The following is a 15,236-nucleotide window of genomic DNA, read 5'->3' on the forward strand; positions in this document are numbered from 1 at the left end:
AGGAGTCGACGGAAGGTGGGGAGGCGCGGGTAGGAGTCGACGGAAGGTGGGGAGGGTAGGGTAGGAGTCGACGGAAGGTGGGGAGGGTAGGGTAGGAGTCGACGGAAGGTGGGGAGGGTAGGGTAGGAGTCGACGGAAGGTGGGGAGGGGCGGGTAGGAGTCGACGGAAGGTGGGGAGGGGCGGGTAGGAGTCGACGGAAGGTGGGGAGGCGCGGGTAGGAGTCGTGGGGGGGATCACGCCGCTTGGAGTCTGCAGGGCTGACGGACACTTTCAGTGGGTGAGTGTAAGCCTGATTTGCAAGTCTGATATAAGTATTTTAAAATTGTACCCTATTAGACAAGAGAGAGAAAAAGACACATTAGGAAGATAGAATCCTTTTATCTTTGAAATATTTTGATCTTGGTTGTTGGAGTTTCCAGTACGAGAAGTTTTCCTTCACTCATTGTTGGAACTGGGTCAAACTTTAGCTGGTGATTGTCTGTGTCTTTCTGCTCCAGGCCTCCCTGCCCCCGTTCAGTCAGCCTCATTCCTTCTGGGGTCCCTGGGCTGACCCGCCAGGCCTCCACGGACTGCTTTCTGCCACCGTCCTGCCTCAGACCTTGTTCTTTCATTAACAAATGTTTATATCGATTTTTCTGGGCACCAACTGCTATCCTGAGCACTTTGCAAACACAAACTCATTAATCCTTGTAATGAACTTCCAGGTGGGTGCTAACGTCACCCCACTTTGTAGATGGAATCAGAGAGGTGAGTCCCTGAGAAGGTCGCCCGGCGGTGGGCCGCTCAGCCAGCTCCCAAGCCAGGAGGCCTGGAGGTCCACGCTGCTACGCCTGCTCTCTGCTCCTGAGTCGGCAAGAGTGAGCGATGGAAACCTCCCCACCCTCGAGACGTCAGAGGAGATGCAGGTCCTGAGGCTTACTGTCACCTGCGGCCTGTTTTTTCCAAAAACCTCAAGATATTTAACCACCTCCAGGTCTTTGAGGAGTCTCTGTTAATGCAACTGAAACATCCCGACTAGATTTAAAAAATACTTTTCTAAAGAAAACAAATAGATCCCAAATACTTGCAATGAAACAAATTTAAATTATTTCTACTTAGCCTAAAAACTCACAGCCTTTAAGGTCCCTGGGGAATTAAAAGTCAGAGATGGGCATTTTCAATGGCAGAAATTGTTGTCATGACATGAAAGGGGGGAAAAAGCAGAAATAGCTCAGGGAGAAGCCAAAGCTTTGTGTCACTGCGGGATTATTCTGACAGGAAGGAAGGTGTGATGGAGAAAAATCGGTCTCTTTCTGAAAAGCCAGAACGAATCACAGTGACTTGAAACGTTCAATGAAGAGCGCTCAGGATGTGCTCAGTGTGGAGGGCCTGGCAGGTGCCGGGTGTGGGGCAGGGACAGACCTGCCCCCGTCCCAGGTCACCCAGCCCACCGCCCAGCAGGTTTCGCGGGTTTCTGACGGACACACGAGGGCCTTGCTAAGTCAGGAAAACTAAGCTGAAGATATCACACATTGAATTTTAAACACAGAAAATCCAACAAATAGGAATATATACTTCTTTGGGCGTTAAGACATTTTGGAGAGGAGTGTACACTAGAAGCTATTTGGCCCCAAAACGTCCTAACTGAAAAGCGTGAAGCTGCCTACCCTCTTCAGTCTCAGTCTGTCTCAGGTGCCAGGCATGGGAGTGGGATGGCCCGTGATGGGGGTGGGTCCTGGGGTCACTAGATGTGCTCTCGGGAAAGGAGAGGTGACAGGCAGCCAAGCAGAGAGGGGAGGGTGGGCCCGCCACTCAGGAACCACAGATGCACCCCTAGAGTCCCGAGAGAGAGATGCCATCCCCCAAATAACCAACATGCGCCGCATTCCCTTCCACAAACAGCCCAGGTCTTGAAAACACGTAAAATACAGTTTTTGTTCTAAGAAGAGTTTTAAGTGTGCTCCAGTGCCTGAAGTGGATATAAATGCGAAGATGGGAGGTGATGCTCCCAGTCAGCTCTGGGATCCTCGGCTGTAACGTGGGGCCAAGGAGGTGTGTTGTTCCCTCTGGTATGTGCTCAGTCATCAGACGGTCCTGGTTCGGGTGACAGGGCCTGTGTTGGGCAGCGGAACAAGGCTGGAGCCGGGTCATTCTGCACATGCCGCCATGTTTGCACCTCTGTGTGGCGTGGGGGGATCGATTTCACGTGCCTGGAGCAGCGGAGAGCCGATGCCACTCACTGAGGTGGTGGCCGTCTGCCGCTCTGCCCTGCGCAAGGGGACGTCCTAAAGCCCATGCCCATCATCATCTCCTTTCCACCCAGGTCAGTAGAGTTTCCAAACTCACTCATTCCCGGTGAGCTCGCCCAATCCCGTCCCTTCACAAGGGGGGAACTGGAGGTCAGAGAAGGCCACCCGCTGCCCCCGCTGATCAACGCTGACCCCACTCCGCAGCCTCCCTTCAGATTCAGGGGCTCCTTTCATGGTTGTGCTGTACAAGCGAATGATTCGGACTCATTCATTAAATCCTTTACTCGATGGCTTGTCTCCCCAGTGACGTGCAAATGGATTCAGTGGATTCTGTGACCTGGGTCACACTCTCATGGAGCCTCCTTCTCAGGCCTGGCAGAGGAGACCAAATATCCAGTGTGATAGGGTGCAGTCGCTGTAGGAAGAAGCCAGTGCATCCCAGGATCGTGGGGCTGAAGTGCTATGATCAGCTGGGGGTCCGGAAGCTCTGGGATGGCCTCATTCTGTGGGTGGGCTTCAGTGGGCAGAAGGTCAAGGAAGGTCATCCCAAGGGAACGCGCCTGTGCCCACAAGGGTCATGTAATTTTTGTACCATGAACTGTGCATATATTTTAAAATGGTTATTTTAGGAATTGAGAGATCTGCAGTTAAGATCTCTGAAGCCCCAGCGTGCAACAGTCTGCATGTCTATGACTGTGCCCTCTCCTTCCTACTAAAGGTAAGACCAAGGCACTTCTCCCAGGAAAGGCACAGCTCCCCGAAGTGCCCCAGCCTCCCTGTGTGTTCAGCAGCGTTGGCTGCAGCCTGGGCACACCTCCTTGCAGCAGTCAGGGGAAGCACCCTGTCCGGAAGCCAAACACTCTTCACGGATGACCTTCATTTTCACTCTTTCTTGACCTCCTACCAATGCATCCCCTGAGCCTCAGCCTGATGGGTCCAAGGATTCCCTCCCGAAGGAGGATGCTGACCCTTACCTCTGTGTCCCGCCTCTTCCATGACGTTGTACAGAAAATACATCTCTGGAATTCTGCCTTGATCCCCAGGAACAAGTTAGGGGTGCAACTGTGATTTTTGCAATATCATTCAGTGCAAATGCACCATCTTGGTGAGGTTTGCGGTGGGCTGACACTGTCGATAACCTGACAGTCTCTTACACTACACCCCATTGTCGGGGGCATTCGATGACGGCGAGAAGGAGGGATCCTCGACTCTGGGGTCAGGGGCACATTTGGAGGGGACGTATTTGTGACAGGGATTCCCCATCTTGTAACCATGTTCATTTGCTGGGAGTGATCAGGTTCTCTGCGACCCCCCTTGCCGAGACCCAGAAGCTGAGCTGTGGCCCCGTTTCAGGTGGGGTGGGAAGGGCCGAGCTATTTTCTTTGTCTGCACTCACTCCTGGAGACTGAGCTCGCCTAGGGGTTTTAATGCCATTCCTCCGTGGAAGACCTCTGGCCCCACCTCCCCAGGGCCCCAGGGACATGCAACTCTCCACACCCTGCATGAGCGCCCCGTCGGCCCCTCAGACACAGTTCCCACGCGGCACGCCCCAGGGTTCCCCGAGAATCGCCCCTCCTGCAGCTGCCCGTTTTAGGAGAGGGCAGCCACTGGGCACTTCGACGGGTCTCACGCCCGTGTTCATGCCCTCAGCCCATGTCCTATCCCTCCTGTAAACCCTGCTGTTCTGCTGACAAAACATGCAGAATCTGGCTACTTCTCATCCCCCTCTCTGCTCATGACGGGGACTGCTGTGTTACCTCCAACCCAGCCCGCCATCGAGACCTCCCGACTGCCCTCCCCGCCCTTCTGCCTCGCGGCAAGCGTCCTCCACACGGGAACTGGAGGGACTATAAGCACATCATGTCCGGTGCTGTCACCGTTGTGCTGGAACCCCTCCTACTCAGAACAGAATGCAGAGTCCTGCCAGGTCCTCTGAGCCCTTGTGGGATCTGCCCCCTGCAGCTCTGCTTCACACTCCAGAACTTTCCTCCGCTGACCTCCCTGGTGTCCTTCTAAATGTGTAGGGACTGTGCTCCCGCTTTCCCCAGGTATCGGCACCAGAGAGGCACAGGGACTTGGTTTGTTGGTTACATGCTGGACACTAGAGTCGTGGTCCCACGCCGCAGGGGTTCACACGCAGATCACCGCGAACACCACCAGACCTATGCCTGTTGTCATTTTTTAAAGCTTAGATTAGAATCCTTGCATTATTTCTATAAAATAAACTGCACACACGTGGACAACACCAGCCCACTTTACAAAGCACCTTCACATCTTCCACCCACGTCCGATGATCTCGACTCTGTGAGGGGTCTGCCCTTGTCGCAGTTCACAGGGGAGAGCACCCTGGTGGGCGGTGCTGCATCCGTCCCCTGGGTTCCTGGGACCGGGGCTTTGTTGTTGCTTTGTTTGTTGAACGGAAGCTACAGAAACACCTCCCCACCCCGGAAGCGCTTTGCAGCTATCAAAGCAAGAGTACCCAACCAGCATGTTAAGCAAAAAATCAGGCTTCAAGATCACAGGTAGATCGTGATTGACAAAAGCAGCAGAGAGATGAAGGACAAGTACTAATTCTTTTCCCTGCTTTTTCAGTTTTGGGGGGCTTGTATTTAAAAGTTCCTTGTCTTGTTAAGAGCACATTTGTTCCCTCCTAGATAAGAGGGCACACGTGCTCCAATAGAGAGTGATTTCATACATCATGTATATTTTTATCTTAAGAGAATGAAAGTAAGTCATAAATATCACCAGTATGTGAGCGCAGAAAGAGAAGATGAAGAACACGTCGGGGAGGGGGTGAGAAATAGTCATTACCACACCCACATGGGGACGCTGAGCAGGAAGGGCATATGTCCAGGGCACATGGCCCCATGCCCTTGAGCGTGAAAGCAGAGCTGGAGGGCTCTCTGTCAGCCCAGAGAATGAAGATTCGCTAGAACAAGTCACCTACCCGACTCCTAAATTGTGGCAGGTGCATGATAATGACATCTTCAGAAAGCAGACGTTAACGATAATTGGAACCAGGGAAGGGCTGGAGCTCACCTCTGCGTAGCAAGCTCTTCTCTGTAGGCAGGCTAATTAATGGCATAAGCAAGCTTGAAAGAGAAATATTTAAGATACCAATGGCAAACAGGCTTCTAACAACTTTAAAGCTCCAAGTATTAATAATGCATATGCTAATTATGAGCCAGGTTTATTTAGTCACTAAAGAAGGTGGCCTAAGGATCTCTCTTTGATAACACCTGCTTAATCAAATTTGAATTTCTGTACAAGTTTGAAAGTAATAAAGTTGAATATATTTTTAAAATAACATAACAGACTTTCTACTAACTTATAATGAATGGTCCCAAACAGCGAGGTCCATGCAGGATGCCAGAACTCTATTCTGAAAACAGCTACCTTGTGAAATTTGTATCATATTTAATTTTCATCGGTCTACACCAATTTGGCATTAGATTTAAAAAAGAGGTCAGCATTTAATATAAAAAGATCACCCCACTTGTCTATGGCTTAATAATAGAACAAAAATGTTGACTAACCAGATGTTAAAAAAATCATAGGCTTTTCAGTGGTAGGAATAAAATATTCCGGAGTGTTTATTAGAATGTGATGAAAATATATGTTAAGAACAATATAAATGGAGCCTGGGGTGCTATGTGGCAGTCAAATATGGACATCAACTTGGTACCTGTGACTACATTAGGGTTAACAAGCAGAACACCACCAAAAGTCCATTTCCCAGCCACAGAGGAGGTGCCAGAGTCCGGGAGGCTCGTGTGGCTATGGCTGGACAGCGGACAGTGCGGGTCTAGAACATTTCCATCACCCCGAAGAGTTCTGCCGGACAGCTCTGGCATACTCTTCCATGATGCCAAATTTTTAGAAACTATTTACACTGAATGTTTTCTTAAAACAAACAAAGAAACAAAAAAAATCCAGGTAAGACTGAGATCTCTCAGGTCTTGACACTGTTCCAGTGTTTGTGGACTCTCTTTGAATACAGACGGCATAGCTCTGTTTCTTAACCGCCTGTAGAGAAAACTATTAAGCCCCGGTAGGATCTGGAGACTTCCAACATAGAGATGACAAAATGGAATTCCCTAGTGCCAAGGACTGGCTCTTTGTATAAAACCACAACTGAAGAATACAAGAGCCGAGACGTGATTCCCCTTGGACTGGTGAGGCTGTGGCTGTGGCTGTTCGGCTCCCTGGTCCCGCCTCACTGCCCCGTCAGCCCTTCAAAGCCTGTCTTTCCAAGCAAGCCAGAAACCGAAGACAGTGGTTCTCTCTCCTGAAATTGCCAGGAAAAAAAATGTCCTCCAAAATCCTTGTCAATAATTTCCCAAAGGGAACATCTACTTTATTTCCAATTTTGTTCATTTTGCTCCAGGGAACTATAAATTAGTGAAGTGTTTACTGAAATAAAACCTCAAATTTACAATTAAAGGCCGACATAACCTAGTCTTTCTCAGCCAGAGGTTTTCCCCAAAGAAGCTGGCTTCTCATCCAGCTCAGGGTTTGGGGTTCTGGCACTAATGTGGGGCTCCCGTGAGGTTGAAGGGGGGGTCCTCACTAAGAATCACCCCAAGGGAGCCAGGGAGGAGACGAAAATGAGACCAAATTCCCAATAATGATGAGAGGTCAAATTTAACTAGCTGTAACACATGAAGAAGACTCAGATAATTTGATGTGCTTCAGAAGGAAACATGTCTAGATTTGACCCCTGGCCTCACAACACAGACAACAACAAAATATATGTATTTGCCATGTATGTGTATGAATACATTAATAACATATTATACATACATACTTAAAATACCTTTAAAACTGCAATATTAAAAATAGTAAGGAAAATAATTTTTCCTTTGTTCATATGCGCCAAATATGCTGTGTATTTTGTAAAGAGAAGTAACTAATCCAGAGGTAAAAACACACATTTGTTCAAAGAGTAGTTTTTGAATGGTTTGTATTTTATCTTTGATTAGATGACAAAATACTCTTTGTTCAGAAATAGGCGGTATCATTCAGTGCTTCCTGATGCCTGATGAAATGTTTCATCATTTCAAGACTGGGAGAACGGAATGCTAAGAAAAATTTCATAGGAAAAAATCTTCCTCATGGCCTTATTTTGGATGTAAAATACTCCCCAGGCTTGTCACAGTGAAACACATAAAAACCCCACAGCCAGCTCTGATTACCTCACACATTACGGTCCACACTCGAGGAAGGATGCAGGGGTCCCGACTCTGGTCAAACACACCACACCCATCACCAACTCCTTGTAGCCAGGAGGACGGCAGACCAGGCAGGTCGAAGGCAAAACGAAACTTGCGTGCCAACGCACACCAGGACTCCACCCTCTCGTTACTGAGAAGGGTGCTGTCTCTCCCGGAGTGGGGTTTGCTGCCGCACTTAGTCCTGTTGTCCGAGCTGGCTCCTTGCCCCACGCTTGCTCTGTCTCACGTCCGAGGCCACGGGACCCTCTCTGATGGTCCCCTGCCGGGCTGCCTCCACCCCCACCACCTGTGTCGGCTCTTTGCTTCCCTCCCACCCGGATGCTCTGGATGGAACATTTTTCTTCTCTTTTTGGTCTGTCTTAAAAGACTGACTGTGAGTTCCTTGAGGGCAGACACTGATTACAGGTTTTTCAGTAAATACATGACTGAACGAAACAGCCCAGCTCATGGTTTCCCTGAAAATGTCACAGTTTGTGTGTCCACCTGGGAGCTTAGGGAGTGTCCAGACTGCCCCCCTCCGAAGGGCCGCGCAACATGGGCACAGAGGTGTGTGCATTAAACACCCAAGTGTGACAACTGAATGCAACACACACACACACACACACACACACACACACACACACACACACCCTGTAAGGATAGCCAGCGAGAAAGGAGCACACAAGTTCTATAGGCTGCAGACCAGCCCCCCAGACCCCCTCACCGGCACGACAGGCGGGACCGGCCCCCCAGACCCCCTCACCAGCACGACCGGCGGGACCGGCCCCCCAGACCCCCTCACCGGCACGACCGGCGGGACCGGTCCCCCAGACCCCTTCACCGGCACGACCGGCGGGACCGGGCCCCCAGACCCCCTCACTGGTTCGACCTTTGGATTCAAGGACGCATGAAATCCTCCTAAGCTAGAGGCTTGCTGACACGGGAGTGAATTAAAGTTCTTATTTCCAGGACATCATAAAAAGAAACAGATACAAAGTCATTCAGAAAATGTTCAATTAACTTGTACATTCTCCTCTGAATTCTGGTTAATCTTTCCACAAAATCCAAGATTTTAAAGAGAGCTGCGGGATTTGTGTGTGTTGGTCTAGTTAATAACAACATTTACTGAATGTCTACTGTACCTGCTCCTGGGACGTCCCATCTCACGGGTGAGGACCCTGAGGCCCAGGGGGTTTAACGGTGGTCCCTCTGACTGGACTCTGCTCTTTATTGTATTTTGCACAGAGAACTTACTCATGAAAAACAGAGTGTTTAGATTATTAAACTTAAATCTGTACCTGCTGCCTTCTTTTGATGACCTAAGCGTGATTTTTGACTCTGATTTTTCTGTAACCTGCACCATAACTTGAAACACATGGAGGCACAAACGGACGAAGAACAGAACACCCAAACCGCGGGTCACACACCACTGCACCCAGACCATGGGTCACACACAGACCGCGGGTCACATGCCGCTCCACCCAAACCGCGGGTCACACATCACCTCACACAGACCGCAGGTCACACACCGCCGGGGGACCCCACGTGTGCTTCTGGAAAGCACAGATCACTTTATAAAGTGAAGTAGATGTTGAAGTTTGCTTTTGGTTTTGTTTTTGGTCAGTTTGTGTGTGGATATACTGAGGTGAAGTTGCTAAAATGTAGCCCCAAATCCGAACACCTGGGATTCCCGCTTAATAATGTGGATGTAATGCTGACCACCAGGAGGAGGGGGCTCATCGCAAGGACTGAGCTAGTGCCACTGCCAGCCGAGGACGTGGGTTAGGGCGGCTCACCCCACGATGCTCACTGTGGCGGCCTCAGGGCTCCAGAGACAGAGGGAAGCAAAGGCTTTTCTGGTTACCCTTCCCTGTACATGAGAGTCTCCGTGAGCTGGAACCTTCCTTTGCCTGCAATTCGTGTGTGTTCATCCATGTATGTTCACCCATGTGTTCATCCGTGTGTATGTTCATCCATGTGGTGCATGCTCATCGGTGTGTTCATTCACATATGTGTCCATCCGTGTATGTTCATCCCTATGTGTTCATTGCTGTATGTTCATCCATGTGTTCACCTGTGTGTAGTTCATCCATGTAGTGTATGTTCATCAGTATTTATACACGTGTGTTATCCATGTGTGTTCACCCATGTGTATGTTCATCCTCATGTATGCCCATCCATGTGTATGTTCATGCATGCTCATCCCTGTGTCCATGTGTTTTCATCCATGTGCATGCTCATCGGTGTGCATGTTCATCCATGTGTGTATGTACATCAGTGTGTGTTCATCCCTGTGTGTGTATGTTCATCTGTCTCTGTGTTCATCTGTGTGTATGTTCATCCATGTGTGTTGTGTGCTTGTATGTTGACTGGAGTCATCCTCAAACATTCTCATTTTAGAAGTTTAGCTTTACTCTGCTTACCTGTATTTCTTATATTTAACTTGTTTTAAATCAGTCCCACTTATTGTGATAAAATAAAAAATCCATGTGCAACAAACTATATTTCTTAGGGTATTTTAAAAACACGCTGTGGCGCAGACCTCATAATCCTTCTATGGTTGTTGCACCCTAAGTGCTAAGGTAGGTTCTCTGGGGGGGGTTGTGGGACGTGGGCTAAGCAGTCCCCGGCTGGTTGCCAGCACAGGCACGGGTGGGCTGTGAGCAAACACTGCATCCTGGGAGAATGGGAGAGCTGCTGTGTGTCTGGCTGCCGGCAACATCGCGCCTTCCAATCTCCAGCACCAGGATCGCCCACGGCGCTACTGATCTGCAGAGGTACTGTGGTGTGTGGAGAAGGTCCCCGGCCCCTGATGGCCCATGGGTCTACACTGAGCCGCCCAATCACCCATCCCTCAGTGTCCACACCCGGAAAACGGGCCTAACCCTTCCCGTGCTTCTCTCTGAGGAGACAGTGTGTGTGGAGCCCCTTGTAAACTGCCCGCCTCCGCCCCCCCGGAGTGACTCCTACACTTGCTTCCCAGCCACACGCGTTCCAGCTCACACACTGAGTTCTCAGCAGCTGGGACTGCTATAGAACAAAATGAGCTTGGGAACCGAAATGAGGGGTCCCGGGAGCATTGTCTGAGGGGGAAGATGGTGCCTGACCTGCCTCTTCCCGGCGTGGAGGCCACAGCTCCGCCACCCTCCCGCCCCCAAGAAGCTGGACTCCCACGGCGGTTGCTGCTCTCCCAGATAAGGAAGTGTGCCCTCCGCTAAAGGAGCCAGGCCCAAGTCGAGGGCGGCTGTCATTCAGCAAGGCCTGTGGATTTACTATTGTAAACCATGAAGGCGAGAGATTATAGAAATGAGGCTTACGGGTAAGAACTGGTGCGCGGTAGAAGTGGGTGAACTTCCTTCCCGGAGAACAATAGAGGCGGCAGGGTGAGCTGGCTCCAGGAGACCCTGGTCAATAATCCTGCTGCCTAGCAAACTAAGCCCTAGCCAATTCTAGAAACAAGTAGCTCTTAGAGCAAAGTAATAGCGGGGCCCAAGGTCAAAATTTTAATTCTTTGATTAAATAAATGTAGCCAAGCTGAAAAAAAAAGTTTTGTGGTATCTGTAGCTTAACACCCCTCTAAGTCTCAGGTGAAAATGCCTAGGACAGAAGCCTGGAGGCTACAGAATCCACAGGAACACTCTCTAAAGGGCAGAGAGCCAAAACGTAGGGCCCCCACCACCGCCGCGGTGATGACACCCAAGTTCAAACGTCAAGAAGTAAAGGTGGAGGAGTCCTCCGCAACTCCTTCTCCACACAGAGCTCACTAGCGGCAGGAACCGCGGCTGGGTAAGTTAAAGAGCCGAATAATAAAGAGGTATCTAAATTTGGCCACCCAAAGTATAAATGGAAGCCAATTTGGGGGCCCGTTTTTAGAGCTAATTGCCTCTGATTGAAATCGGCTTTGATTTGGCTTAAATTGGAGCCTCAGATGGCTAAAGCACCTACATCATGCCCAGATCTACAGTGATGGCACATCTGGAAGCAGGAGAGCTCCCGGCGGGAGGACGCGGTTTCTCAAAAAAGAGGGTGACAGCGATGTGCGGTGACTGGCAAACTCCTTCCCGATGCTCCTTTCAGGTAATCTTAGCACACGACATTTTTAGAGAAGAAACTTCCCTTCAGAGTCAGAGCCCTTGTTAGGCAGAGTCCTTACTACAAAATCATTTTAATTTGAACAATTCTATCTACCACCCCCTCCCCCCCACCCCCGCCAGCTTCTTGACCTGGGGTCTCAGTGAATGTCACGGCTGGGAACCCTCAGCGCGTGGGAGGAAGATTCAAGGGACATGTATGTGACACAGGGCACATCAGCCCGAAAGGGTCTGCACGCTGCAGGGGCTTTCTTGCACTGCCTCCCGCTTCGTGGGACGAGCTGCTGAACCGTGTTGTCTGCACCAGATGGGCCAGGGGCCAGGGAAGGCAGTAGCTCCAGAGTTTGAGTGGCATTCATATACACATTAAATTTTAATACATTTTCAGTTTACATATTGTACATAATTAGACATAAAATTACCCACTTCTTTTTACGAATATCCCAAATGTGCTGACCTGGATAAGATCGGAGCAAAGTGTTATCTCAGGAAGTTTAAGAGGTTTGAGGATCTGAGACCAAGAGTTTATCTGGCACAACTCATCTTTCCATGGTCAAGAATGTCCTGTTAATGGCCAACTATCGAAATTCAGTGTCAAATGTGACAAGAGGAATGTTTCCAGAAAATTCCATAATAGAGGATTGTTTTTGGACCTTATTGGGCCCTCTGTCTAGTGCGTCTTTATGAAGAAGTAGAAATTGTTCATCTACAATGAATAGTGTGATTTCACTCTGTCTGTCACCTAAGCGGCTGCTGTAGCAGGGATTGACCAAACTTTGAGAACACGCTACTGAGAAGGGCACGTGTGGGATTACTCTAGAGAAAGCAGCTGTACATCAGCTTCATGGGCTCAACCTAGGCTCCTATGCAGGAAAAACCACTTACAAGGCCTCCATGACTCAGGTTAAAGGTACTGAATAGGGGGGTCTCATCAATTAAGAGGTTAAAGGAAAACAAATATTGTAATCTAGGGTTTCCTCTGTTTAGAAAGACTTAGCAAGTAAAAATCAGTCATTTAAATACTAGACTTTTTATAGCAAACATTTAATTGGAACCCGTAGTTTCAAAGCCTTGCCAGTAAAAATGGACCATTTCAGAAAATTGGTCAAGTTTAGATTTCTCAGAAAGGATCAATCAAAATGGGATTTACTTGTTTGCAAAGACAAGCTGACAAATGAGCATGGCTTTTCATTCCACCCCAATTAGGAAAAGGCCATCCCTCTCTGAAGGTAAGGTCTCCCATCCCGGAAGAGGCAGGATGCAGAGAATGGACCCCTCCCCAGCACGGCCCTGGAGGATGTGAAGGCCAACCACCTCCCTCTGAAGTTGCAGATGGTGAGGACCATCACACCATCTTCCAAGATGAAAGGAGACAAGGAGAGAGTGCCAGAACCGGAGAAGTGGCAGCTCTGCTCAGAACTTCGGGTCAACATAACGCTCTAAGCCCAGAGTCAAGGGATGAAAACCAGCAACAACGAGAGCCCTCAGAGAACTACGTTGGTCTCTGGGGGCGTTGAGATGCTAACCAGGGAGAAGCCGTCCTAGATACCAGTTGGGCAAAGGCTATTTCTTGTTTACAGCTGGCCTGCTGGAACTGGATATGTGCCAAACTTTTGCAAAGTACTCCTCATCAAGAAATTCAAAGGAAAGTTGCCACGGTCTGATGTGTTGGCCAAGTTCCAAGTGCAGTTAATCACGTTTTGATCATGAGGGAAGTATGGTTTTAAGCCATGAAAAAAGATGTCTTAACAAAGTGGGTTGAGTTGTTCTTGCTAAGCGTCCGTTTTGAGGTCCTAAATGCTATTTGTCCATTAGGCACTGCGTGGATGACACTATAGACTTTAAGACCGTTAAGTCACACCATGAAGAAAACGCCAAGAGTCTTGTGATGGAAGGGCTAGTTCAGGAGGCCACTGAACATGAGCAGGTGATCTATGGCACTAAGGCCTTGGACAGGGATCCTGTAAAAAATGACATGATGTGAAACAGAGCCCTATACTCTGAGACAGCCCTGGTCTATCGCAGAGGGTGGGATGTAGGGTAGAATCCTTGGGAAAGGAATCAAATAGGGTCTCCAGGGAGCGTTTTTTCTACATTGGAAACAAAGCGGTTTCCAAAGAAAATGGAAGCCAAACAGTTGGACGTGATGATATTTATAACATGTCGGGTAATTAGAAAATAATTCTTTGGGGCTCTTGGTTCTCATTCTGTTGTGAAACTACTTTCAGGCCTCACCCTTCTTCCCTGACACACACCCTGTATCTCCTCCGACTAGAGCACCAAAGGCTTTCATGCGCTTTCTAGGACTTGTACTGACTCCTTCCCAAACCCGTGTAGGAACTGGGTGTGGTTCTATATATACAAAGAAGAAAAACCTTAGTCTGGTGATAAAAATGTAAGTGATCAGATTTATGCCTAAAATATAGAAAACGTTACAGGCACAGGGGAGCAGGAGAGCCAACGGCTGGAGGGAAGAGTGTCTGAGTGCTGCTGGGTGCCTGACTGTACCCAGCAGTGAGCCAGTGAACGGGACATGATGCTCTCCTAGAGGATTCGCAACTATGACCGCAACATGCTTAGGGAATTAGCTGTCATCGTGGTGAGCTTTTGTCATGAGTGCCTTTTAAATGCCCATATTTTAAATAATCATATGAACTACTGACTTCTAAAAAAATACGTTTTTTTTACTTTTTAGGTTGCAGTCACTTCCTGAAAGTTTGAGTACCTCTGTCTGGCTTCCCTTCCGTGTGCATGTGTATGAGGACAGAAACTACTCATGCTTTCGAATATTTAGGATCGAAAGGCTATGGCATGAAAGCGCTAGAGACAAAGGAGAGGGAAGAGGCAGAGAGACTGTCCAGAAGGGTGACTGACGTCCCGAGGACCCGGGTGTGTGGGCTGCCGAGGTACTGCGTGCACAGCGGGTTTGTTTAAAGACACTTGTGTTTACACATGACACCTCCATTTTGTTACTACTAGGCAAACAGATCTTTAGAAGAATGACTGTCATGAAATCTTACTTGAGTTCTTGCGAGCTGGTGGCCAGCATGCTCCGAATGCTTCTGTCGGCGAGGGGGCAGCCCGACAGACTGTAAGACAGGCCAGAGAGTCATGTGAGTGCCGCCCCCACCGGCTTACGCTCCCGGACAAACACAACATACAACTGAAACTAAAAAGTTTAATGCAGAAAGTGATGGGGAAAGTGCTGTATATTGAATTTTTTTTTTTTGGTGTAATAAACTCTCTTCTTTGAAGAAGATGTGTCTGATAATAAACAATTTTTGAAAAATAGTATAAAAATATTTGCACTCTTTGGTTTCAATGTTGGTGAGGAATTTTCCGAATCGTGGTAGTTTCCTTGCATATAAAAGACACTATACAACACGTACATCAGCATGCTTTTATAGGTCAACATAGAGCACTGAAAGGGTTGACACGTAATTCGACGTTTGTACTTTGACAGCATTGTTGAGGTAAGCTGAAAACAATAAATTGAAAAGACAGAATCCACCATGAGAAAAATGAAGTCACACCTTCTATGTGAGGCGTAATTACCAGTCACATGACCACTTCCATCACACCTTGGTGTTGGACATCTGCCACCAAACAAAAACAAAAACAGCCAAAATAGTAAGTATGTTTAAAAAAAAAAAAACTTCAAGAAAGTTTCATTGTTTCCAGTTTAGCTGCAATGTCTGCAAGG

At 48.6% G+C, this 15,236-nt stretch overlaps 1 protein-coding gene across 17 annotated transcripts in view; it reads right to left on the reverse strand.

Annotated features, from left to right (window-relative positions):
- The window catches only part of MYT1L (myelin transcription factor 1 like), a 418,463-nt gene that overhangs the window by 54,767 nt on the left and 348,460 nt on the right, over positions 1–15,236 (reverse strand). For 12 of the 17 annotated variants that reach the window (XM_073896929.1, XM_073896930.1, XM_073896934.1 and 9 more), the window contains 2 exons: positions 15,067–15,129; positions 14,554–14,622 (listed from right to left, as the gene is read on the reverse strand). In XM_073896929.1, coding sequence (XP_073753030.1) covers positions 14,554–14,622; positions 15,067–15,129 — 132 coding nt within the window. The remainder of the gene's footprint in view (positions 1–14,553; positions 14,623–15,066; positions 15,130–15,236) is intronic. The other 5 variants (XM_025867562.2, XM_073896942.1, XM_025867561.2 and 2 more) reach the window with 1 other exon arrangement.

Source organism: Callorhinus ursinus, unplaced genomic scaffold, assembly GCF_003265705.2.
Source record: "Callorhinus ursinus isolate GAN/ISIS: 27379988/994484 unplaced genomic scaffold, GSC_fseal_2.0 scaffold10, whole genome shotgun sequence".
In the NCBI taxonomy this organism is placed as follows: domain Eukaryota; kingdom Metazoa; phylum Chordata; class Mammalia; order Carnivora; family Otariidae; genus Callorhinus; species Callorhinus ursinus.